Source organism: Nerophis lumbriciformis, linkage group LG27 (genome assembly GCF_033978685.3).
Source record: "Nerophis lumbriciformis linkage group LG27, RoL_Nlum_v2.1, whole genome shotgun sequence".
Classification (NCBI taxonomy): domain Eukaryota; kingdom Metazoa; phylum Chordata; class Actinopteri; order Syngnathiformes; family Syngnathidae; genus Nerophis; species Nerophis lumbriciformis.
This window is the reverse complement of record NC_084574.2, coordinates 3,992,501-4,018,412: the sequence shown is the minus strand read 5'-3', so window position 1 is coordinate 4,018,412 and position 25,912 is coordinate 3,992,501. Positions and strand designations below refer to the sequence as shown.

The 25,912-nt window shown below is 43.7% G+C and overlaps 1 protein-coding gene across 1 annotated transcript in view; it reads left to right on the top strand.

Moving 5' to 3' along the window:
- Positions 1-25,912, top strand: part of tbck (TBC1 domain containing kinase) — an 86,333-nt gene that overhangs the window by 3,494 nt on the left and 56,927 nt on the right. The window contains exons 2-11 of the mRNA XM_061923011.2: positions 2,489-2,682; positions 2,777-2,849; positions 6,343-6,457; positions 6,526-6,599; positions 11,305-11,446; positions 11,527-11,587; positions 13,217-13,278; positions 15,493-15,554; positions 15,678-15,826; positions 23,526-23,664. Coding sequence (XP_061778995.1) covers positions 2,490-2,682; positions 2,777-2,849; positions 6,343-6,457; positions 6,526-6,599; positions 11,305-11,446; positions 11,527-11,587; positions 13,217-13,278; positions 15,493-15,554; positions 15,678-15,826; positions 23,526-23,664 — 1,070 coding nt within the window. The 5' untranslated portion in view covers position 2,489. The remainder of the gene's footprint in view (positions 1-2,488; positions 2,683-2,776; positions 2,850-6,342; positions 6,458-6,525; positions 6,600-11,304; positions 11,447-11,526; positions 11,588-13,216; positions 13,279-15,492; positions 15,555-15,677; positions 15,827-23,525; positions 23,665-25,912) is intronic.

Sequence of the window (25,912 nt, the reverse complement as noted above, 5' to 3'; positions counted from 1 at the left end):
GTTGGTGTTGGAGGAGTTGTGAATAACTGCAGGGACACAACATTAGATACACCTGCAGACTGCAGGTGTACCTAATTCACAACTCCTCCAACACCAACATTATTGTTTTTGCACTTTTTGGCTTCTTATTAAATAACTTTTGTAACCTATTTTCATGGGCTTTCCTCTTTGTGATGTTAAGTTCCTGTTATGCGCTGTTATACAGTATATGCCTTGAGCTCTTATTTTGAAGGCGCTAAGAGCGGAAGTGACGTCACGTTGCGGAGGTTTTTGAAAGAAGGTAAATAAAGTGGTCCTCGTGTAAACTGGAGCCTCCGTGTTTGTTATTTTGTAGTTTCATACAGTATAGGCGACATTTATAAACCCTCGGTTACACTTTTTTAAATAGATTCAATCTTGCACGTGGAAAGTTTAAGTGAGGGCTTTAGTTTTGGCGCATGGACTTAATTTCTAAGTAAAGGTAAGACCATAATAACGTTTTTTTTATTAAATTTGTGTGCTACAGTTTGTATGTGTAAAGTTAAAGTTAAGTTAAAGTAGCAATGATTGTCACACACACACTAGGTGTAATGAAATTTGTCCTCTGCATTTGACCCATCCCCTTGATCACCCCCTGGGAGGTGAGGGGAGCAGTGGGCAGCAGCGGCGCCGCGCCTGGGAATCATTTTTGGTGATTTAACCCCCAATTCCAAGCCTTGATGCTGAGTGCCAAGCAGGGAAGAATGCTGGTATGAGCTTTTAAACATAACCCGTTAACTGCTGCCAATCAAATGGTGAATAAGATACTCTTTAGGGTTCATATGTTTGTAAATCTGACTGTGATGAAGTCAGTGCCTCACCAGCCATCAACCTCACCGCACGTCACTGGTTCTTATGCTATCTGAACTCACTATGTTCTCTGCTCGCTGTACATATCCTACCAAGTCAGTCCTACACTGTTTCAATGCCCATTTCTCTGATGATGCAATTGTTGATGACTGAAGTGCTGATATCAACCAAACCCTCCACATCCCACCCCCCGGATTGTAAATAATTCAATGTATATACTCTGATGATTAACTTGTGTGATGACTGTATTATGATGATAGTATATACAGAGGTGGGTAGAGTAGCCAGAAATTGTACTCAAGTAAGAGTACTGTTACTTTAGAGATGTATTACTCAAGTAAAAGTAAGGAGTAGTCACCCAAATATTTACTTGAGTAAAAGTAAAAAGTATGTTGTGAAAAAACTACTCTAGTACTGATGAGTAACATACACACACATATCATATATATATATATATATATATATATATATATATATATATATATATATATATATATATATACACACATACATATATATATATATATACACACATACATATATATATATACATACATTGATATATACTGTATATAATTTATATTTATTTATTTTGCCGTTTTTGTTTACATGTTAAAGGTGTTTTAATGAATATAACATGCATGTTTAACATATAGATTCCTTTCTTTCATGAAGACAAGAGTATAACTTGGTGTATTACCTGATTCTGATGACTTGATTAAGTCCACGTTTTCAAATGGAGGAGAAAAAAAGTTCCTCCTTTCTGTCTAATACCACATGAAAGTGGTTGTTTTTTAGCTTCCATATTCGTTTTCATACACTTTACAAGAAATACATTGTCGGCAAACTCCGTGGCTTGCAAGCTTGTTTGCGCTGGCTTTCGGAGACTCTTATTTTGTAAGTGCAGGCGCGATGGAGCGGCACTTTTATTGTGAAGACAGGAACTGTGCAGTCAGTCTTTAGGCTTTTGACGGGAAGTACGGTTGAAAAATAAAAGTGTCTTTTTTCCTTCACACTTTTGATTGATTGATTGGAACTTTTATTAGTAGATTGCACAGTACAGTGCATATTCCGTACAGTTGACCGTTAAATGGTAACACCCCAATAAGTTTTTCAACTTGTTTAAGTCGGGTCATGTGACCGCCTGGCTCTGTTTGATTGGTCCAACATCACCAGTGACTGCATCTGATTGGTGGAACGGAGTGAAACGTCACCAGTGACTGTATTTGTTGAAACGCAGGCACTATGAAGGTCTGTCTGACAGACCAAAACAAACAAAGCGTGCATTAACAGATTGATAAAAATTAGTAGCGAGTAGCGAGCTGAATGTAGATAAAAGTAGCGGAGTAAAAGTAGCGTTTCTTCTCTATAAATATACTCAAGTAAAAGTAAAAGTATGTTGCATTAAAACTACTCTTAGAAGTACAATTTATCCCAAAAGTTACTCAAGTAGATGTAAAGGAGTAAATGTAGCGCGTTACTACCCACCTCTGAGTATATATTTGTACCATGAATTGATTTACTTGGACCCCGACTTAAACAAAACGTATTGGGGTGTTACCATTTAGTGGTCAATTGTACGGAATATGTACTGCACTGTGCAATCTACTAATAAAAAGTCTCAATCTTTGTATTTGACTTCAACACTGAAATAATGCAGGATGCAGCCCCTCAAGGATGCACAGCTGGGCGCTTTCACGTTCTTTGCCTCGGCTCTCCCCCATGATGTCTGTGGGAGCAACGGCCTTCCCCTCACCCCTAACTCCATCAAAATTCTGGGACGGTTCCAAATCCTTAAGACCATCACCCATCCCAGACTGTGCCAGTATGTGGACATCTCCAGAGGAAAGCACGGTAGGATCATTGATAGATCATTGAATTAGGTGCCCACTTGTGTGCTGAATACAAAGAAATGTTGCCATTGTGTCTTTAATGTTGACATCTGCAGAACGTCTCATTGTTGTCGCCGAACACTACGAGAGAGGTTTGAGTGATTTCCAAAAACAAGGACACAAAGTCAGGTAAGAATGTTGTTAAAAAAATCAAAATAAGGGCAGGAATGTGGAATCCGTATTAAGGATGTCCCGATCCGATATTTGGATCGGATCGGCTGCCGATATTTGCCAAAAATTGCGTATCGGCAAGGCATGGGAAAATGCCGATCCAGATCCAGTTTAAAAAAAAAACTCCGGTCCGTGTTTTCCAACGCACCGATTTAAATAATACATTCCACTTTTCTGCTGCTCCGTAATTTCCGTTCCGCATTTTCCAGCACACCTTCAACACATCCACAATTCTCACGCAGTTGCTTTTAGCTGCTGGCATTACACGACAGGCTCTTCTCACTTTTTCCTGTGTCTCCCTCTCACAGACAGCAAGCGCACCTTCTTACACACGTCACATACTGTCACGTCATACGTCACATACTGTCACGTCATACGTCACATACGTATACGTCCTCTCCCAGCAGAGAGCGAGGTAGCGGCATGGCTAACGTTAGCTGTGATGCTAGCGCAGCCGCTAAGGTGCGCGCCTGCTCAAGCGTCGGTCAGTGGTTCTCAACCTTTTTTCAGTGATGTACCCCCTGTGAACATTTTTTTAATTTAAGTACCCCCTAATCAGAGCAAAGCATTTTTGGTTGAAAATAGAGATAAAAAAGTAAAATACAGCACTATGTCATCAGTTTCTGATTTATTAAATTGTATAACAGTGCAAAATATTGCTCATTTGTAGTGGTCTTTCTTGAACTATTTGGAAAAAAAAAGATATAGAAATAACTAAAAACTTGTTGAAAAATAAACAAGTGATTCAATTATAAATAAAGATTTCTACACATAGAAGTAATCGTCAACTTAAAGTGCCCTCTAAATCTTTAACATCAATATTTATGGAACATGTCCACATGTTGACAAGACTCTGCAGCATCGCGTGGACATCGGGGGCGGTACCTCTGGATTGGCAGACCGGGGTGGTGGTTCCTCTCTTTAAGAAGGGGAACCGGAGGGTGTGTTCTAACTATCGTGGGATCACACTCCTCAGCCTTCCCGGTAAGGTCTATTCAGGTGTACTGGAGAGGAGGCTACGCCGGATAGTCGAACCTCGGATTCAGGAGGAACAGTGTGGTTTTCGTCCTGGTCGTGGAACTGTGGACCAGCTCTATACTCTCGGCAGGGTCCTTGAGGGTGCATGGGAGTTTGCCCAACCAGTCTACATGTGCTTTGTGGACTTGGAGAAGGCATTCGACCGTGTCCCTCGGGAAGTCCTGTGGGGAGTGCTCAGAGAGTATGGGGTATCGGACTGTCTGATTGTGGCAGTCCGCTCCCTGTATGCTCAGTGCCAGAGCTTGGTCCGCATTGCCGGCAGTAAGTCGGACACGTTTCCAGTGAGGGTTGGACTCCGCCAAGGCTGCCCTTTGTCACCCATTCTGTTCATAACTTTTATGGACAGAATTTCTAGGCGCAGTCAAGGCGTTGAGGGGATCTGGTTTGGTGGCTGCAGGATTAGGTCTCTGCTTTTTGCAGATGATGTGGTCCTGATGGCTTCATCTGGCCAGGATCTTCAGCTCTCGCTGGATCGGTTCGCAGCCGAGTGTGAAGCGACTGGGATGAGAATCAGCACCTCCAAGTCCGAGTCCATGGTTCTCGCCCGGAAAAGGGTGGAATGCCATCGTCGGGTTGGGGAGGAGACCCTGACCCAAGTGGAGGAGTTCAAGTACCTCGGAGTCTTGTTCACGAGTGAGGGAAGAGTGGATCGTGAGATCGACAGGCGGATCGGTGCGGCATCTTCAGTAATGCGGACGCTGTATCGATCCGTTGTGGTGAAGAAGGAGCTGAGCCGGAAGGCAAAGCTCTCAATTTACCGGTCGATCTACGTTCCCATCCTCACCTATGGTCATGAGCTTTGGGTTATGACCGAAAGGACAAGATCACGGGTACAAGCGGCCGAAATGAGTTTCCTCCGCCGGGTGGCGGGGCTCTCCCTTAGAGATAGGGTGAGAAGCTCTGTCATCCGGGGGGAGCTCAAAGTAAAGCCGCTGCTCCTCCACATCGAGAGGAGCCAGATGAGGTGGTTCGGGCATCTGGTCAGGATGCCACCCGATCGCCTCCCTAGGGAGGTGTTTAGGGCACGTCCGACCGGTAGGAGGCCACGGGGAAGACTCAGGACACGCTGGGAAGACTATGTCTCCCGGCTGGCCTGGGAACGCCTCGGGATCCCCCGGGAAGAGCTGGACGAAGTGGCTGGGGAGAGGGAAGTCTGGGCTTCCCTGCTTAGGCTGCTGCCCCCGCGACCCGACCTCGGATAAGCGGAAGAAGATGGATGGATGGATGGATGTCCACAAAAAATCTAGCTGTCAACACTGAATATTGCATTGTTGCATTGTAATGAATGGAATAGCCTACTTGATTTGATGTTCAGTTTATGAACTTACTTTCATATTTTGTTGAAGTATTATTCAATAAATATATTTATAAAGGATTTTTGAATTGTTGCTATTTTTAGAATATTTAAAAAAAATCTCACATACCCCCATTTGAGAACCACTGATATAGGTCATCAAATCTCAGCAACAAGCTGTAATATCTTACTGAGATCATTTAGGACCAAAACACTTAAAACAAGTAAAACACTCTAACATAAAATCTGCTTAGTGAGAAGAATTATCTTATCAGACAGAAAATAAGCAAATATCACCCTTATTTGACATATTTATTCAAAATAACACAGGAGAGAGATTGAACCCTTGTGATTACAACAACAGAAGCGCTTTTTTTATAACTGCTCCGGTTTTCATTTTATGAGCCTTCAAAAAACCGCTGCGCTGATGATGCTGCGCTGCTGTTTTTGTAAGATGGCTGCTTACAAGCAGGATGCACCAGCGTGCCCACACAATGCAGACTAGGTAGGTACACTAGACAAAAGTATTGGGACACTTAAGCCGAAAAATGGACAAAGGTATTGGGACACTTGGGACTACAACTTCACAAAAGTATTGGGACACTTACGACTACAAGTAGACAACAGTATTGGGAAACTTATTACTACCACTGGACAAAAGTATTGGGACACTTACACTGATCAAAAGTATTGGGACACTTGTGGCCTAAAGTATTGGGACACTTGTGGCTTAAACTTGACAAAAGTATTGGGACACTTAGGACAACCACTGGAAAAAAGTATTAGGACACCTACACTGGACAAAACTATTGGGACACTTAGGACTACAACTGGACCAAAGTATTGGGACACATAGGACTACCACTGGCCAAAAGTATTGGGATGCTTACACTGGACAAAACTATTGGGACACTTGGGACTAGCACCTGCCAAATACTTAATCTGACTTAGATTTCACTTTTTGCAGTGCACATAACTGCAATCTATTTGTAGTTGTGGTGCTAGGTTGCACAAAGTGAGTAAAAAATAGGAAAAGTAAAACAAATGTTTTTTTGAAATACAAATTAACCTTCTTCTGGTGCTGAATTTTTGTGTGTGTGTGTTTTTTTTTGTCACAAGCCCAGAGAGGGTTTTGCAGCTTGCCTACGAGGTCCTTGAAGGTCTGGCCTTCATGAACAAACACGGTATGGTGCACAGAGCCCTGAGTGTCAACAATGTGCTCCTGGACCGCGAGGTAGCTTCAAACATGAAGCTTAGTTTGAGCTTAAATGGACTGTGTGAGCGGATGGTTTTTGTTTGCAGGGGAACGTAAAGCTGGCCAAGTTCGGCCTCTATCACATGACTGATCACGGCGCTGATGTGGACTTTCCAATTGGGTATGATATTTCTTCTATACCAGGGGTCGGCAACCCAAAATGTTGAAAGAGCCATATTGGACCAAAAATATTTAAAAAAAAGAATCTCTCTGGAGCCGGAAAAAATTAAAAGCCTTATATAAGTTATAATGAAGACAACACATGATGTAAGTGTCTACATTAGCTACATTAGCCTACTACAAAAGGCTGACGCAAATCTTTGTTGAAAGAAATGTTGTATTTTAATTTTTATTCTACACATTTTTGCAACATTGGAAATTATTAGTAAAATCGAGGATTCTCATACACTCTTAGAAATAAAAGTGCTAAGTAGAACCATATATGGTTCTTCGGCTCGTCCTCATAGGAGAACCCTTTTTGGCTCCAGGTAGAACCTTTTTATAAAGGTTCCACCTGGAACCCTTTTGGAGGGTTCTACCTAGAACTGTGTGTGTAAGGTTCCACCCAAAACCCCCCATGAGAGGTTCTACAAAGAACCCACGCAGGGAGTTCCACTAAGAACCCTTTCGTATTTCAAGGGTTTCATCTAGAACCCACGCAGGGAGTTCCACTAAGAACCCTTTCGTATTTCAAGGGTTTCATCTAGAACCCACACAGGGAGTTCCACTAAGAACCCTTTCGTTTGTCAAGGGTTTCATCTAGAACCTATGCAGGGAGTTCCACTAAGAACCCTTTCATGTTTCAAGGGTTTCATCTAGAACTCACACAGGGAGTTCCACAAAGAACTATTTCATGTTTCAAGGGTTTCATCTAGACCTGACAGGGGGTTCTAAAAACATCCCTTTTCAAAGGTTTTCACCGATAACCGTCTTGTCTTCTGAGGGTTCTATAAAGAACCATATTGTATTCTACAGATCAGTTTAGTTCATATTATATTGTGGTCATTTATCATGTTGACATTGAACAAACATTCAAAACATTTTAATGAGAAAAACATTTATTTAAAGATAGGCACCATTATTGGCAAATGTTATCAGGAAGTATGTCCCTGGTGACACAGGATCTTACCCATGCTTTCAACAATCCCTGAAGAACTCTTTCTTCCAAAAACGGTTCTCTGGATCAAAATAGTTCTTACTGGAACCCTTAGTGTTAGTGAGAACCCTTTTAAAACCAATTATTCAGAAAAGGGGTTTTAAAGGGTTCTCTGGATCAAAATGGTTCTTACTGGAACCATTAGCGTTACCAAGAACCCTTGAAATGGTTCCAGTTAGAACCTCAGCCCTTGTAGAAGAACCCTTTTAGAACCCTTATTTCTAAGAGTGTAGGATGAGATAAGTTCTAGAAATGACTGGCTTAGAATGGCCAAAGGTATAGATGTGTGTGTCCAAGTTAGAGGAAACGGCAGGCTGTCTTCTTCTAGTGGATTTATTACAATCTTTGCGAGCTGGGTAACGTTTGCTGTGGTCTGGAACAACATGGCACACAACTATCAGAAATGCAGCCAATATTACATACAGATAATGTGTCATGAGACATACAAATATGAATTAAATACACAGAGCATACAAGTAAAGGAAATTAAATGACCTAAAATATACCTACAACCTGTCATGTCTGTGTAATCATGTTTTGTTTTAAGTCATGTTTTGTTTAGTTATAGGACTCTTTAGTTTCTGTCTTTTCACTCCCTTGTCTTGTTTCCATGATTACCCCATTAGTTTCACCTGTTCCACGTTTGGACTCATTGTGCACTCTTGTTTGTCACCATAGCAACCATTAGTTTTCACCTGTCACATCACGCACCTGTTTCACGTTTTGAGTCACGCACCTGTTTTCGTTAATCATGTCTGTGTTATTTAAGCTTTTCATTTTCTGTTGTTCGTCCTGGAGTCATATCTTTTCCAAACCTGCTATCCCCTCGTTTCAAGCCCTGTTCACGATCCCATGCCACAGTAAGTGTTTTTATTTCGTGTTCAGTTTCTGCCTTTGTGCAAGTTTTGTTTTCATTTGCCAAGTTTTTTTTACCTCCGCCAAAGTGCGCGCTTTTCGTTTATTCTTTTTTTTTGATAAATAAATCATGTACCCACCTTCAAGCCATGTCCGATCCAAATTCTCTTGCATCTTGGGAAAACAAAAACTCCATAGTCCAAGTCATGACACAACCAAGGCATAATGATGCAATATGTACATACAGCTAGCCTATTTAGCATGTTAGCACCAATTAGCTTGCAGTCATGCATTGACCAAATATGTCTGATAAGTACTGTAGCAAATCAATAACATCAACAAAGCTCACCTTTGTGCATTCACGCACAGTATAAAACGTTTGGTGGGCAAAATGAGGCAAAGAAGGTGTGGGCATAAAAGTTAAGTTAAAGTTAAAGTACCAATGATTGTCACACACACACTAGGTGTGGTGAAATTTGTCCTCTGCATTTGACTCATCCCCTTGATCACCCCCTGGGAGGTGAGGGGAGCAGTGGGCAGCAGCGGTGCCGCGCCCGGGAATCATTTTGGTGATTTAACCCCCAATTCCAACCCTTGATGCTGAGTGCCAAGCAGGGAGGTAACGGGTCCCATTTTTATAGTCTTTGTTATGACTCGGCCGGGGTTTGAACTCACAACCTACCGATCTCAGGGCGGACACTCTAACCACTAGGCCACTGAGTAGGTAAACACGTCTTTCTGTGGCACCGTCGGAGAAAGTTTTACTTGTAAACAAACTACGGTGAGTTCAAGGATGGCTGAAATTAGTGGGACAAAACAGTGCACGCCAAATACTCTCATCAGTGAAGCATGTATAACATAAACAGTGGGATTTCTAACAATTAGGAAGGTTTGTTCTCCTACAGGAAATATATTAAACTTACTTACTTAGTCCTCTTGCACTTCAGGGCGCGTAGAGCCGACCATAGCAACCAGGTCTCTCCATCTGGGTCTATTGTGGGCAAGGTGTTGAGCTTGTGCCATAGTCACATTGCAGGCCTTAAGGTCCTGGGCTAATACATCCAGCCAGCGAGTCCTGGGGGCGCCTCTAGGGCGTCTCCAGCCAGCTCGCTGCGGGTTGAAGTCCAGGATTTTGCGCGTGGGGTGTTCCCCCGGCAGGCGGATGACATGGCCATACCAGCGCACTCGCCGCATTGCTGCGAGGCGAGAGGCTGGGAGCTGTTGGGTTAGCTTTCTTAGGGTCTTGTTGGTGACATGCTGGCTCCACGTGATGCCTTCTATCCTCCTGAGGGCTCTGGAATCAAAGCCATCTAGCCTGGCCGCCAGGATGTTATTCAGCGGCCATGTTTCCGAGCCATACAAAAGGACAGAGATGACAGAGGAATTGTAGACCCTCAACTTGGTGTCCCGAGATATGTGCCGGTGTCGCCACAACGGTCTCCACAGGGACTGCATGACGGAGGCTGCAAGGGCGCGACGGCGGTCCACCTCTCGTTTGAGGTCGCCGGTGTTGGTGACTGTCGAGCCGAGGTATCTGACGTTAGGGACAAAGTGGACAGGGGTATCCTCAAATAAGAAGGGTGGTGGGTCTGGTCCATCGCCGATATGCATGAGTTCGGTTTTGGACCAGCTGATTTTCAGGCCGAGCTGTTTGGTCTCCTCATCAAACACACCGCCAAGAATGGAAAAGCCCCTGGCTTATGTACCATCACAGCAGAGATGCTGAAGGCCGGAGGAGACAACATCATCCTCTGGCTCACACAGATCATCAACCATGTGTGGGTCTCTGAGTCGCTGCCTGATGACTGGAGGCGGGGCATTATACTACCATTTTGGAAGCATAAGGGAGACCAGCTGACCTGCAGCAACCATAGAGGGATCACACTCCTCTCCATCCCCGGTAAACTCTTTACCCGCATATTACTCACCCGAGCTCTACCTGCAACCAGAAGCAGACGCCGCCAAGAACAGGCCGGCTTCATGCCCAATCGTTCCACCACGGATCACATCTCTGCCATCCGGCTCTTAATAGAAAAGGCCCGGGAGTTCAGAAAGGACCGGCACCTCTACATTGCCTTCATTGACCTTAAGGCTGCCTTCGACACTGTGGACCACGGGTCCCTCTGGAGCATCCTGAAGTCCCTCGGAGTCCCAACTAAAATCACCACACTCTTTCAGCAGTTGTATCAGGGTGCAGAAAGCTGTGTGCGTGTGAACTGTAAAGACTCTGAGTGGTTCCCCATCAACAGCGGGGTCAGGCAAGGCTGTGTTGCCGCACCAGAACTATTTAACTGTGTCATCGACCACCTGATGTCCAGAGTCTGTGTGCGAGTCCCCGGGGTGTCACTTGGGAACTACACCCTAAAGGACCTCGAATACGCCGATGACACCACCCTGTTCAGTGAGACCGCTGACCAGCTCAGGGAGGCCCTCGGTGTGTTTGAATATATTAAAACAAAAAATATATTTTTTCTTCATCTTTTTCCATTTTCACACATCTCTGAAAGAGGTCCAGGGAGCCAGTAGGGTGGCGCTAAAGAGCATCATGCGGCTCCAGAGCCGCGGGTTGCTGACCCCTGTTCTATACCTAAAGGTGTATTCAAACTTTGAGCTTTGGGAATTTGGGGATTTTAAAAAGCACTTTGAGTGTCGGTGTAGTAATATTTTGCACTTTGAAAAGAGGAAGGATGTCTAAGGGTACATGACTCATGAAAACAATATCACTGTAAGATTTACGAAGTGTAATAAATCAGTTACAATTTCGAGTTAACATAACTTATTTAACCAAATTAAAAGTTGTTTCTGGGATCCTCAGGTACCCATCATACCTTGCCCCAGAGGTGATCGCTCAGGGTTCCTTCCACCCCAGTGACCCTTCCCACAATAAAGCGCCGCGACCCTCCGGACCCAAAACGGATGTGTGGTCGCTGGGAGTTCTGCTCTTTGAATTGTGTGTTGTAAGAACCAAAACAAAAATAACCAATCTCGCCACGTTTGTCAAGTGCGGACTCTTTCACCCGACTTCTTTTTGTTTCAGGGTCGAAAGCTGCTGCACAACATTGACATAAGTGAGAAGCTGAAGTTCATTCTAACTCTGGGTGAGAGTCTTTAACTGATTAAAAAAAAAAAAAGAATTGTCCATCCATCCATCCATCCATCCATCTTCTTCCGCTTATCCGAGGTCGGGTCGCGGGGGCAGCAGCTTAAGCAGGGAAGCCCAGACTTCCCTCTCCCCAGCCACTTCGTCCAGCTCCTCCCGGGGGATCCCGAGGCGTTCCCAGGCCAGCCGGGAGAGATAGTCTTCCCAGCGTGTCCTGGGTCTTCCCCGTGGCCTCCTACCGGTCGGACGTGCCCGAAACACCTTCCTAGGGAGGCGTTCGGGTGGCATCCTGACCAGATGCCCGAACCACCCCATCTGGCTCCTCTCGATGTGGAGGAGCAGCGGCTTTACTTTGAGCTCCCCCCGAATGACAGAGCTTCTCACCCTATCTCTAAGGGAGAGCCCCGCCACTCGGCGGAGGAAACTCATTTCGGCCGCTTGTACCCGTGATCTTGTCCTTTCGGTTATGACCCAAAGCTCATGACCATAGGTGAGGATGGGAACGTAGATTGACCGGTAAATCGAGAGCTTTGCCTTCCGGCTCAGCTCCTTCTTCACCACAACGGATCGATACAGCGTCCGCATTACTGAAGACGCCGCACCGATCCGCCTGTCGATCTCACGATCCACTCTTCCCCCACTCGTGAACAAGACTCCGAGGTACTTGAACTCCTCCACTTGGGGCAAGATCTCCTCCCCAACCCGGAGATGGCACTCCACCCTTTTCCGGGAGAGAACCATGGACTCGGACTTGGAGGTGCTGATTCCCATCCCAGTCGCTTCACACTCGGCTGCGAACCGATCCAGTGAGAGCTGAAGATCTTGGCCGGAGGAAGCCATCAGGACCACATCATCTGCAAATAGCAGTGACCTAATCCTGCAGCCACCAAACCAGATCCCCTCAACGCCCTGACTGCGCCTAGAAATTCTGTCCATAAAGGTTATGAACAGAATGGGTGACAAAGGGCAGCCTTGGCGGAGTCCAACCCTCACTGGAAACGTGTCCGACTTACTGCCGGCAATGCGGACCAAACTCTGACACTGATTATACAGGGAGCGAACTGCCACAATAAGACAGTCCGTTACCCCATACTCTCTGAGCACTCCCCACAGGACTTCCCGGGGTACACGGTCGAATGCCTTCTCCAAGTCCACAAAGCACATGTAGACTGGTTGGGCAAACTCCCATGCACCCTCAAGGACCCTGCCGAGAGTATAGAGCTGGTCCACAGTTCCACGACCAGGACGAAAACCACACTGTTCCTCCTGAATCCGAGGTTCGACTATCCGGCGTAGCCTCCTCTCCAGTACACCTGAATAGGCCTTACCGGGAAGGCTGAGGAGTGTGATCCCACGATAGTTGGAACACACCCTCCGGTTCCCCTTCTTAAAGGGAGGAACCACCACCCCGGTCTGCCAATCCAGAGGTACCGCCCCCGATGTCCACGCGATGTTGCAGAGTCTTGTCAACCAAGACAGCCCCACAACATCCAGAGCCTTAAGGAACTCCGGGCGGATCTCATCCACCCCCGGGGCCTTGCTAAGAAAGAATTGTATCCTTCCAATTATTTTAAATCTTGTGAGCTTTGTGAGACGTCTGCTGTGATGTTGCATCTTCTTATAACAGGCTGTATGGACGACATTGTCACCGTCCTGGGTGAGGAGCACGGTTGCCTGGAAACCATCAAGGTAGTCTTTAAACCTGCCTTAAAAGGGTCATATGATGATTTTTTTCCTACATTTTAGAACACTTCCTTGAGGTCTACATCAAATCAAATCAAATGAAATCAACTTTATTTATAAAGCACATTTAAAATTTACCACAGGGGTAGCCAAAGTGCTGTACAATGGACAGGTTAAAAGATAAAACGAGTACCGAGCAAACACAACACAACACAAACAGAACACGATAAAAAATAAGTACCGTAAATAAAATAGAATAAATAAAAACATAAAAACAGGATCACAGCAGGTGTATTATGGGGCGCCATTGCAGGATGGATATCACTCAGTGTTAAAAGCCATGGAATAAAAGTATGTTTACATTATGTTAAATGAAGAGTTTCTGTCTCTGATAGTTGATATAATAATGTAAGTGCATCATAAAGCCTACATGAACTCCATGGTGTTCAGGGATGAATAGTCTCTCCTATTGCTATTGTACCATTTTTTCAGCTATAGTTACATTAATCATTAGTAATGCAGCAGCCTAGTTTTGAATGGCAGGGTCCCTGCTATCACATGTTGATACAAATATAACATTTACATAATAAAAATCAACTACAGACTTCCCAAATGCTGTAATAAATTAAGTATGATGAGTTGACTTGAAACTGTTTAATGTTGCACTTTTTATATGTAGAAGAAAAGTTTTGTCGTTTTATTTAATCTGAGCAACAACTTGAGGCAGTTTAATGTTGATTATTGGGGCAGAATTATTCGGTTCAGCGCAGCGGGTCTTTGAAGGGTTATAAAATCAAAACCGGAGCAGGTATTAAAACGCTCTTCTGTTATTTTTGAAGCCGAAACGACAAACGCGCTCAGAGGAGATAGTTTTTGAAGGAAGGTGACCGTTTTTAAAAAAAATTTGTTTTGAAGGGCGAATAGCAAACTTCCTGTTGATTTTTGCTGGGGGTTGTCAATTTATGAAATGTAGGTCTAAGTGAGACCTACATAGAGGTTTTTGTTTCATGTCTCTCCGACCTTCCCAGTGGGAGTTACAGGCATTTTTTTCTTCCGAGGAGCAGTTTTTTTTGCGTTTTATGAAAAAATTGCAGTAGAGCGCAATTTTTGAGATTTGGGGTTAGGTTTTTTTATTAGATCGCAATGTTTGCCAGTCCTGATGTGTGCGTTCAGTTTGGTGAGTTTTGAAGCGTGCTAAGGGGGTCAAATTACAGCTCAAAGAGGCAAAAGTGACTGTTTTTAGTACATTTTTGTCTTGAAGGGGGAATTGCCAACTTCCTGTTGATTTTTGCCCGAGAATATACTATTATGAAATCTAGGTGTAAGTCAGACCTACATAAAGGTTTTTGTTTCATGTCTCTCCGACCTTCCTAGTGGGAGTTACAAGCAGTCTAGTTTGTTTTTTTTCCTAGGGGGCGCTAGAACGCAATTTTGAGTTTTGTGGTTCGGTTTTTTTTTAAAAGGCAATTTTCGCAGGTCCTGATGTGTGGGTCAAATATGGTGAGTTTTGAAGCATGTTAAGTGGGTCAAATTACAGTTTAATGTGGCGGCGGAAGAATAAAGAATAAGGAATAAAACCTTACAAATTCAATAGGTCCTTATGTCCCATTGTATAAGGACTCCCTTTGGGAGTCCTTATACAATGGGCCATGCGGGCCCTAATAAGTGGGTCAAATTACAGTTTAATGTGGCTGCGGAAGAATAAAGAATAAAGAATAAAACCTTACAAATTCAATAGGTCCTTATGTCCCATTGCATAAGGACTCCCTTTGGGAGTCCTTATACAATGGGCCATGCGGGCCCTAATAAGTGGGTCAAATTACAGTTTAATGTGGCTGCGGAAGAATAAAGAATAAAGAATAAAACCTTACAAATTCAATAGGTCCTTATGTCCCATTGCAAAAGGACTCCCTTTGGGAGTCCTTATACAATGGGCCATGCGGGCCCTAATGATGTGTGGGAAATTTAACTTGTCAATATTATTTTTTAGATCCAGAACTATGAAATGAAAGTAATTATGTTGTCAGCATTAGAGGGGCCCTTTAAAGAATTAGAGTATAGTGCTTAAATCACAGCAATACTTATAGTAGAGATTGGGCCTTTTCCCTAAAATATGCTCAACTCTTTAGATGTTTGCGTTTTGTCCATCTCCAGCTTTTGGTATAACTGAACTATAAATTTTAGAATGCTGTCTTTAAACACGTTTTTTTTTTTTTACAGGACCTGCCTGAGAATGTTCTGGAGTTACTACGAAAATGCTTGACCTTCCTTCCTTCCAAACGGTATGAGTAACATGATGCTTCTTTTTAGTAAGACGTATGAACATTATAAAGTGACATAAAGTAGATTTTATAGATTACAAGGTTTTTAAAGTTTTTATTTAATTTCTTTGTGGGACCTCACAGGCCGACCCCTGGCGAGCTCCTCGGAGATCCAGTGTTCGATGGCGTTTCTTGCCTCTACACGACATTCCAGAAGCCTGTGAGCCTCTTCTCATCTTCACTGCGCTGTGCACATCTGGAGCTCCCGGAGGACATCGGCGACCTTTGCAAAGGTGTGCAACCAAATACATAAGCACGCTGACATTCATTTTTTATCTTATAAGGTCCAATAATCTTGTTCTATTTGACTACTACCGTATTTTTCGGATTATAAGTCGCTCCAGAGTATAAATCGCGCCGGCTGAAAATGCATAATAGAGAAGGAAAAAACATATATAAGTCGCACTAGAGTATAAGTCGCATTTTTTGGGGAAATGTATTTGATAAAAGCCAACAGCAAGAATAGACATTTGAAAGGCAATTTAAAATAAATAAAGAATAGTGAACAACAGGCTGAATAAGTGTACGTTATATGAGGCATAAATAACCAACTGGTATGTTAAAGTAACATATTATGGTAAGAGCATACTTGCCAACCTTCCCGGATTTTCCGGGAGACTCACGAAATTCAGCGCCTCTCCCGAAAACCTCCCCGGGACAAATTTTCTCCCGAAATTCAGGCGGACTCAGGTCCTCATGGGTTTATTGTTAGGCAGTTTCATTAACGTCCTCCCAGCGCGGCAACAACACACAACAACAGCAGTCACGTTTTTTGTATACCGTAAAGCAGTCCGTCTGCCGTAAACAGCAATGTTGTGACACTCTTAAACAGGACAATACTGCCATCTAGTGCATTTGATGAAAGCACTTTTGTGCGTGCCACACAGCAATGCATCATCAGAGACAGGGTGTTCAGCATGGTTAGAAAAATAGGGACAGAGAATAGAACAAGGATGGACAATTCAACCCTTAACTCAACAATGAGTAGATGAGTGTTATGTGTGTGTATACGTGTAAATAAATGAACACTGAAATTCAAGTATTAATTTATATATATATATATATATATATATATATATATATATATATATATATATATATATATATATATAATAAAATAAATGTATATATGTATATATATATATATATATATACATATAATAAAATAAATATATATATATATATATAGAATTCACTGAACGTCAAGTATTTCTTATATATATGTGTATATATATATATATATATATATATATATATATATATATATATATATATATATAAAGATATATATATATATATCTATTAGAGATGCGCGGTTTGCGGGCACAACCGCGGAGTCCGCGGATTATCCGCGGATCGGGCGGATGAAATTAAAAAAAATTAGATTTTATCCGCGAGTCGGGTCGGGCGGTTGAAATAAAAAAAAATTAGATTTTAAATAGATTCAGGCAGGTGGCAGTTAAACCAATTGGGAAATATATATACATAGTTAAATGTTGTTACCCACATACGAAAAACGAGCAGGCACCTGCTGCATATGCCACAACAGAAGAAAAAAAAAAAAAGAGATGGACACTTTTACGGAGCGGAGAAGGGACGCCTCGCCGGGGTCCGGGACCGAGGCCCCTTCCCCCGAGAGGGCCCCACCGGGAGCCGTAGCTGAGGCGATCCGCGAGAAGGGCCCGACGCACGTCCCGGGTCACGACCGCGCCCACCGCACCGACACCCCGCCTCGTCCGCCTTCGCCGCGGCCGGCGTCACGCGCAGCAGGTAAGCAGCTTACCTGCCCGCCACCCCCGTGGCCGGGGGCTCGTAACAGGGGTCACTCCGCGCGCTCCGCCCGCGCAGCTTACCTGCCCGCCACCCCTGTTGCCGGGGGCGCGTAACAGGGGTCACTCCGCGCGCAGTGCGCTCACGAAAGGGGTGGGGCTCACCCTGGTTGATATAGACAGCAGGACGGTGGCCATGGACGTCGGAACCCGCTAAGGAGTGTGTAACAACCCACCTGCCGAATCAACTAGCCCTGAAAATGGATGGCGCTGGAGCGTTGGGCCCATACCCGGCCGTCGCCGGCAGCGAGACGTGCTTGGAGGTGCGCTCAGTGCGGCTCCCATATGATTGCGCACTGGTGTGCGTCTGGGTCGTGACAGCGTGGCACGGGAATGTCTGTGCTGCATTGGATCAGTCTCCTTTCTTTAACAGGCAAAAGCTTTATAACCTCACTAATGCCTTGCATCGTCTATATTAGATATATAACAACGGGCAGGTGCGGGCGGATGGCGGGCGGATGGCGGGCGGGTGCGGTTCTGATCAAATGTTACATCGGGTGGATGGCGGATGGTTGACGACTTTCTGATGCGGTTGCGGATGAAATAATTGCCTATCCGCGCATCTCTAATATATATATATATATATATATATATATATATATATATATATATATATATATATATAGCTAGAATTCACTGAACGTCAAGTATTTCATATATATATGTATATATATGTGTATATATATATATATATATATATATATATATATATATATGAAATACTTGAGTTGGTGAATTCTAGCTGTAAATATACTCCTCCCCTTTTAGCCACGCCCCCAGCCACGCCCCCGTCCCACCCCGACCCCGCCCACCCCTCCCCCCACCTCCCGAAATCGGAGGTCTCAAGGTTGGCAAGTATGGGTAAGAGTCATTCAAATAACTATAACATATAGAACATGCTATACGTTTACCAAACAATCTGTCACTCCTAATCGCTAAATCCCATGAAATCTTCTTCCTTAGACTTAGACTTAGACAAACTTTAATGATCCACAAGGGAAATTGTTCAACACAGTTGCTCAGTTACAATGATGGAAAGTGTAAGTAAGGATGGAAAGGACAATGCAGGTATAAATAGACTAATATAGCGATAAAAAAATCTAACAGATATACAAATATATACATAATATGTGTGCAGAATAATATATATACAGATATATTATATTATGTCTATAACATATATACAATATACATACCTGCCAACTACTCCGGTTTTCCCGTAATTAGTACGGTTTTCATCAACCTACTCCGGGTTACGGTTGCAGTGATAAAAAATACGGTTTTTCATTAATTAAAAAAAATATATTTTTTTAAAGTTTTATTCACGAAATCGCGTAACAACAATGACAATCGACACTGCTTCCCGTAACTTCCTATCGAGCCATTCCGAATGCCATGCGAGAGGCTATTTATAGCACCGCTGCCAAGCACGAGGCACCAGTTGCCATTGTTTCCAAACGAGCGAACGATCATGGAATCAGCCGGAGAAAAATCGCAAACGAGTCTTAAACCGAAAAGAAAACTGCAGTCATTCCGTGAAGAATATTCAAAAGCCTATCCGGGAATAATTATCTGTTCCAAAAAGGGTGAAAACTACGCGAATTGCACCTTGTGCAGACAAGATTTTTCGATCGGACACGGAGGAATTAGCGATGTAAAAGACCACGTTGGGACAAAAAAACACAAGTCTAATGCCGTTGCTAGCGATACAAGTGGAACATTTTCAACGTTTTTCGTCGCCCAAACAGATTCTTTGGATGTGATAAATGCCGAAGTTTTATTTACGGAGGCAATAATTGAGCATGGACTTCCAATCGCACTGGCTGATCACATGGGACAGTTATTTTGGAAAATGTTTCCCGACTCGAAAATCGCCAAAAATATGGATGTGGTCGAACCAAAACATCAAACATTATTCAGTGTCTTGGAACAGAATCCTCAAAAAGTATGGCCGATGTCATGAAGACGGAACCATTTAGCATGTCGACTGACGGCAGCACCGATTATGACGATGTAAAACTGTACCCCATTTGTGTTCGATATTTCGATGACGACATTGGAAAAGTATTGTCAGTACTTCTGTCTTTGAGGGAATGCAATACGGCTTCCACAGGCGAAAACATTTAAAAAATACTCGCGGAAGAAATAGACTCAAACCATATCCCTGTATGATCAGTGTCAGAGCTTGGTTCGCATTGCCGGCAGTAAGTCGGACACGTTTCCGGTGAGGGTTGGACTCCGCCAAGGCTGCCCTTTGTCACCGATTCTGTTCATAACTTTTATGGACAGAATTTCTAGGCGCAGTCAAGGCGTTGAGGGGATCCGGTTTGGTGGCTGCAGGATTAGGTCTCTGCTTTTTGCAGATGATTTGGTCCTGATGGCTTCATCTGGCCAGGATCTTCAGCTCTCACTGGATCGGTTCGCAGCTGAGTGTGAAGCGACTGGGATGAGAATCAGCACCTCCAAGTCCGAGTCCATGGTTCTCGCCCGGAAAAGGGTGGAGTGCCATCTCCGGGTTGGGGAGGAGATCTTGCCCCAAGTGGAGGAGTTCAAGTACCTCGGAGTCTTGTTCACGAGTGAGGGAAGAGTGGATCGTGAGATCGACAGGCGGATCGGTGCGGCGTCTTCAGTAATGCGGACGCTGTATCGATCCGTTGTGGTGAAGAAGGAGCTGAGCCGGAAGGCAAAGCTCTCAATTTACCGGTCGATCTACGTTCCCATCCTCACCTATGGTCATGAGCTTTGGGTTATGACCGAAAGGACAAGATCACGGGTACAAGCGGCCGAAATGAGTTTCCTCTGCCGGGTGGCGGGGCTCTCCCTTAGAGATAGGGTGAGAAGCTCTGTCATCCGGGGGGAGCTCAAAGTAAAGCCGCTGCTCCTCCACATCGAGAGGAGCCAGATGAGGTGGTTCGGGCATCTGGTCAGGATGCCACCCGAGCGCCTCCCTAAGGAGGTGTTTAGGGCATGTCCGACCGGTAGGAGGCCACGAGGAAGACCCAGGACACGTTGGGAAGACTATGTCTCCCGGCTGGCCTGGGAACGCCTCGGGATCCCCCGGGAGGAGCTGGACGAAGTGGCTGGGGAGAGGGAAGTCTGGGCTTCCCTGCTTAGGCTGCTGCCCCCGCGACCCGACCTCGGATAAGCGGAAGAAGATGGATGGATGGATGGAAGTTGCGAACATGTCAGGTGTCAGGTAATAGGCCTCGGTGTCACTTCGTCCGAAGTAGTAGTAGGTAGCATCTTTTTTTTCACAATGCACTTCTGCCATGACCCGCCCCCCGCCAAATTTTTATTGGTTGACGTGTGTGTGTGACGATTGCTGATATACGCATAGTCTCTTACGTGAATGAGATAAATAATATTATTTGATATTTTACGCTAATGTGTTAATAATTTCACACATAAGTCGCTCCAGAGTATAAGTCGCACCCCCGGCCAAACTATGAAAAAAAACTGCGATTTATAATCCGAAAAATACGGTATATGATTTTTAATTTTTTAATTTTTAATAAATTTGCAAAAACGTTTTCGTTGCGTCATAATGGGGTATTGTGTGTAGAATTTTGAGGCCAAAAATGAATTTACTCCATTTTGGAATAAGGCTATAACATAAAAAAAATTGTAAAAAGTAAAACGCTGTGAATACTTTCCGGACCATCCATCCATCCATCTTCTTCCGCTTATTCGAGGTTGGGTCGCGGGGGCAGCAGCCTAAGCAGGGAAGCCCAGACTTCCCTCTCCCCAGCCACTTCGTCCAGCTCCTCCCCCCGAGGCGTTCCCAGGCCAGCCGGGAGACATAGTCTTCCCAACGTGTCCTGGGTCTTCCCCGTGGCCTCCTACCGGTCGGACGTGCTCGAAACACCTCCCTAGGGAGGCGTTCGGGTGGCATCCTGACCAGATGCCCGAATCACCTCATCTGGCTCCTCTCGATGTGGAGGAGCAGCGGCTTTACTCTGAGCTCCTCCCGGATGACAGAGCTTCTCACCCTATCTCTAAGGGAGAGCCCCGCCACTCGGCGGAGGAAACTCATTTGGGCCGCTTGTACCCGTGATCGTGTCCTTTCGGTCATAACCCAAAGCTCATGACCATAGGTGAGGATGGGAACGTAGATCGACCGCTAAATTGAGAGCTTTGCCTTCCGGCTCAGCTCCTTCTTCACCACAACGGATCGATACAGCGTCCGCATTACTGAAGACGCCGCACCGATCCGCCTGTCGATCTCACCATCCACTCTTCCCTCACTCGTGAACAAGACTCCGAGGTACTTGAACTCCTCTACTTGGGGCAAGATCTCCTCCCCAACCTGGAGATGGCACTCCACCCTTTTCCGGACGCCATGTAAATTAGAATGGAACTTTGGCGGTTGCATCATACCTCCACTCAACACTCACCTCATACACACCTGCTTTGTCAGAGAATAAGACGAAGAAGAAGGTATCTGTGGTGCCATTTTGCAACTTTGCTGCTATATTTAGCGAGTAGAAGTATGCATTAAATGTGAAAAAGAGGAATGTGTCATTGGGTATTTATTCGGTCATCAAATACAAGCGAACACGAAACCAAAGTATACCCCTGGCGAGCAGTGATCCACCTCTATCAATCAATCAATCAATGTTTATTTATATAGCCCTAAATCACAAGTGTCTCAAAGGGCTGCACAAGCCACAACGACATCCTCGGTACAAAGCCCACATAAGGGCAAGGAAAAACTCACCCCAGTGGGACGTCGATGTGAATGACTATGAGAAACCTTGGAGAGGACCGCATATGTGGGTAACCCCCCCCCCCCCCCCCCCCCCCCCCCTCTAGGGGAGACCGAAAGCAATGGATGTCGAGTGGGTCTGACATAATATTGTGAGAGTCCAGTCCATAGTGGATCCAACATAATAGTAAGAGTCCAGTCCATAGTGGGGCCAGCAGGACACCATCCCGAGCGGAGACGGGTCAGCAGCGCAGAGATGTTCCCAGCCAATGCACAGGCGATCGGTCCACCCCGGGTCCCGACTCTGGACAGCCAGCACTTCATCCATGGCCACCATGTGCCCCCCCCCCTCCACAAGGAAAAGGGGAGCAGAGGAGAAAAGAAAAGAAACGGCAGATCAACTGGTCTAACAGGCTAAGACCAATGACGTTAAGATTGTTGTCTCTAATGACCTCATTAACTAATACCGTTTTGGGAGACAATGATCTTATGTTTAAAAAGCTCATATTATAAGTATTGGGCTGTTTTGACGAGTTTTTGTTTAAATTATCCGTAGTAGCAATATTAATAATGTTGCGTTTATTATACGTAGTGCACTTTAAATAGTTTCGACCATATCTAGGAATTGATACGACGGGAATTTTCAGATTGTTTGCTTGATGCTGCGATCGACTGAACGCATCATGATTTGCCACCTCAGTAGAATGCATATCTACCCCGGACACATTCACAACAGAAAACACATTATGTGAGTTGTGTGTTATTCTAAGAAAATTGCTATGCGTACAGGAATTATCCAGCCTGGTGCTGGCTAGTTCTAGCTTAACTGACTCCTCACCCGGACTAGCAGGCTCTGTAATTGCCTGTGACCGGGCTTGCTCTAGTGTAGTTAGTCAAATGTGACTTAAACAGTAGTCTATGTTTTTAGCCAGGATGATGGCGCCTTCCTGGTTAGGGTGAAGGCCGTCTCTCATCAGCAAGCCTGGTTTGCCCCAGAAAGAGGGCCAATTATCAATAAACGTTAGTCCCTGTTGTCTACAGAAGCTAGCCAGCCACTTGTTAAGCGAGACTAATCTGCTATATCTCTCATCATTGCCTCTCGCAGGCAGGGGGCCAGAGACAATTACTCGATGCCTGGACATCTTTCTAGCGAGATCACAAGTCCTGGCTATGTTTCTCTTTGTAATCTCTGACTGTCTCATTCTAAAAAGTCCAGAAAGTATGCAAACTGGGTCTAAGTTGGAGACCACAAAAAATCCCTAGACGCAATCCAACAGTTTATCACTTCCCTAAGTGTTATGAAGACACGTCTTAGATTATTTACAATATAAAGCAGAGGAAAACAACGTTGAATAGACGGGAATCTATTGTACTAACCCTTTTGCTTGTGACATTTAGATGACGACGATGACTACCTAGCCGAGCGGGCCATAAATGAGGTGTATCACCTGTGGTGCCTGGCAGGGGGCGACCTTGAGAAGGAGCTGACCAATAAGGAGATCATACAGTCCAAACCTCCCATTTGCACACTACCCAAGTACGTAAATACGCATCGACCTCAATAGAAGCGCATATACTATATACAGAGTTTATAGATGTAGACATGGGGTGCTCACACATTTTCTGCAGGCGAGCTACTTTTCAATTGATCAAGTCGTGGGGATCTACCTCATTCATATATATAATTTACATTTACTTATTTATGAAATATATGTTTTTGTTAACAAGTTAAAGGTGTTTAATGATAATGCAAGCATGTTTAACACATATAGGTAATATTGTTAAAAATTAAAGGTGTTTAATGATAATACAAGCATGTTTAATACATATAGTTGATATTGTTAACAAGTAAAAGGTGTTTAAAGATAATGCAAGCATGTTTAACACATATATTTAATATTGTTAAAAAATTAAAAGTGTTTAATGATAATGCAAGCATGTTTAACACATATAGTTAATATTGTTAAAAAATTAAAGGTGTTTAATGATAATACAAGCATGTTTAATACATATAGTTAATATTGTTAACAAGTAAAAGGTGTTTAATGATAATACAAGCATGTTTAACACATAGTTAATATTGTTAAAAAATTAAAGGTGTTTAATGATAATACAAGAATGTTTAATACATATAGTTAATATTGTTAACAACTTAAAGGTGTTTAAAGATAATACAAGCATGTTTAACACATATAGTTAATATTGTTAACAACTTAAAGGTGTTTAAAGATAATCCAAGCATGTTTAACACATATAGATTCCTTTCTTTCATGAAGACAAGAATAAAAGTTGGTGTATTACCTGATTCTGATGACTTGCATTGATTGGAATCAGACAGTGGTGCTGATAACGTCCGCATTTTCGAATGGAGGAGAAAAAAAGTCCTCCTTTCTGTCCAATACCACATGAAAGTGGTTGGTTTTTGGCATCTTATTTGTCCAGCTTCCGTACTCCTCTGTATGCACTTTACAAGAAATACATTGTCGGCAAACTCCGTAGCTTGCTAGCTTGTGCACGCCAGCTTTCTGAGACTCTTATTTTGGTAGCGCATCTGTGCAACTGTGCAGTCGGTCTTTGGAGTTTTGACGACAGGTACGGCGCCAGTCTGTTGAAATAAAGTGTTTCTCGCCTTCCAGTCGGTAATTTTAATGAGCTGGCAGCAGCCAGCGTCATCTCAGAAGACCCTCGGGTGCCGTGAATGTCAATCAAGTGACGAAAGTGACGTCATAGTGAAGATTTATGATCGCTCATTTTTAGGACTATTTTTTTAATGCCTGGCTGGTGATCGACTGACACACCCTCCGAGATCGACCGGTAGCTCGCGATCGACGTAATGAGCACCCCTGATATAGACATTCTAACAAACAGACTTTTCCCCAAGCTAGTCAGAGTTTTTCTTCCCGTGACTCACAAACACTCTGGTCAAAACATTTATTTTAGCAAGAAAGAAAACAACAGAGGAGGAGTTATGATGTTAATTTTAAGATAATGCTGGACAATTGAAAACCGTGCACCAGCTATGAAATATGATTAGGATATCAAATTTCATAATCAGCTGTTTTACTGATCTTGAAAACATTGAAAACAAAAACAAAGTCATTTTGTTCTTAAAAATACTGTTCCAAGAAAAAGAGGGGTCATCTTGTTTTCAGGGCTGTACTGTGTATATGTTAGTGCTGTCAGACGATTACATTTTTCTTTATTTTCATGACTATTTACATTGTAGACTGTCACTGAATGCATCAAAACTATGAATGAACACATGTGGAGTTATGTACTTTACAAAAAAAGGTGCAATAACTGAAAATGTGCTTTATATTCTACTTTCTTCAAAATAGCCACTCTTTGCTGTGATTACTGTTTTGCACACTCTTGGCATTCTCTCCATGAGCTTCAAGAGGTAGTCACCTGAAAGGGTTTTCACTTTACAGGTGTCATAGTTTTGATGCCTTCAGTGACAATCTACAATGTAAATAGTCAAGAAAATAATGAAAACACATTGAAATGAGAAGGTGTGTCCAAACTTTTGGCTTGCTTGTAGTGTGTGTGTGTGTGTGTGTGTGTGTGTGTGTGTGTGTGTGTGTGTGTGTGTGTGTGTGTGTGTGTGTGTGTGTGTGTGTGTGTGTGTGTGTGTGTGTGTGTGTGTGTGTACATATATATATATATATACATATACAGGTAAAAGCCAGTAAATTAGAATATTTTGAAAAACTTGATTTCTTTCAGTAATTGCATTCAAAAGGTGTAACTTGTACATTATATTTATTCATTGCACACAGACTGAT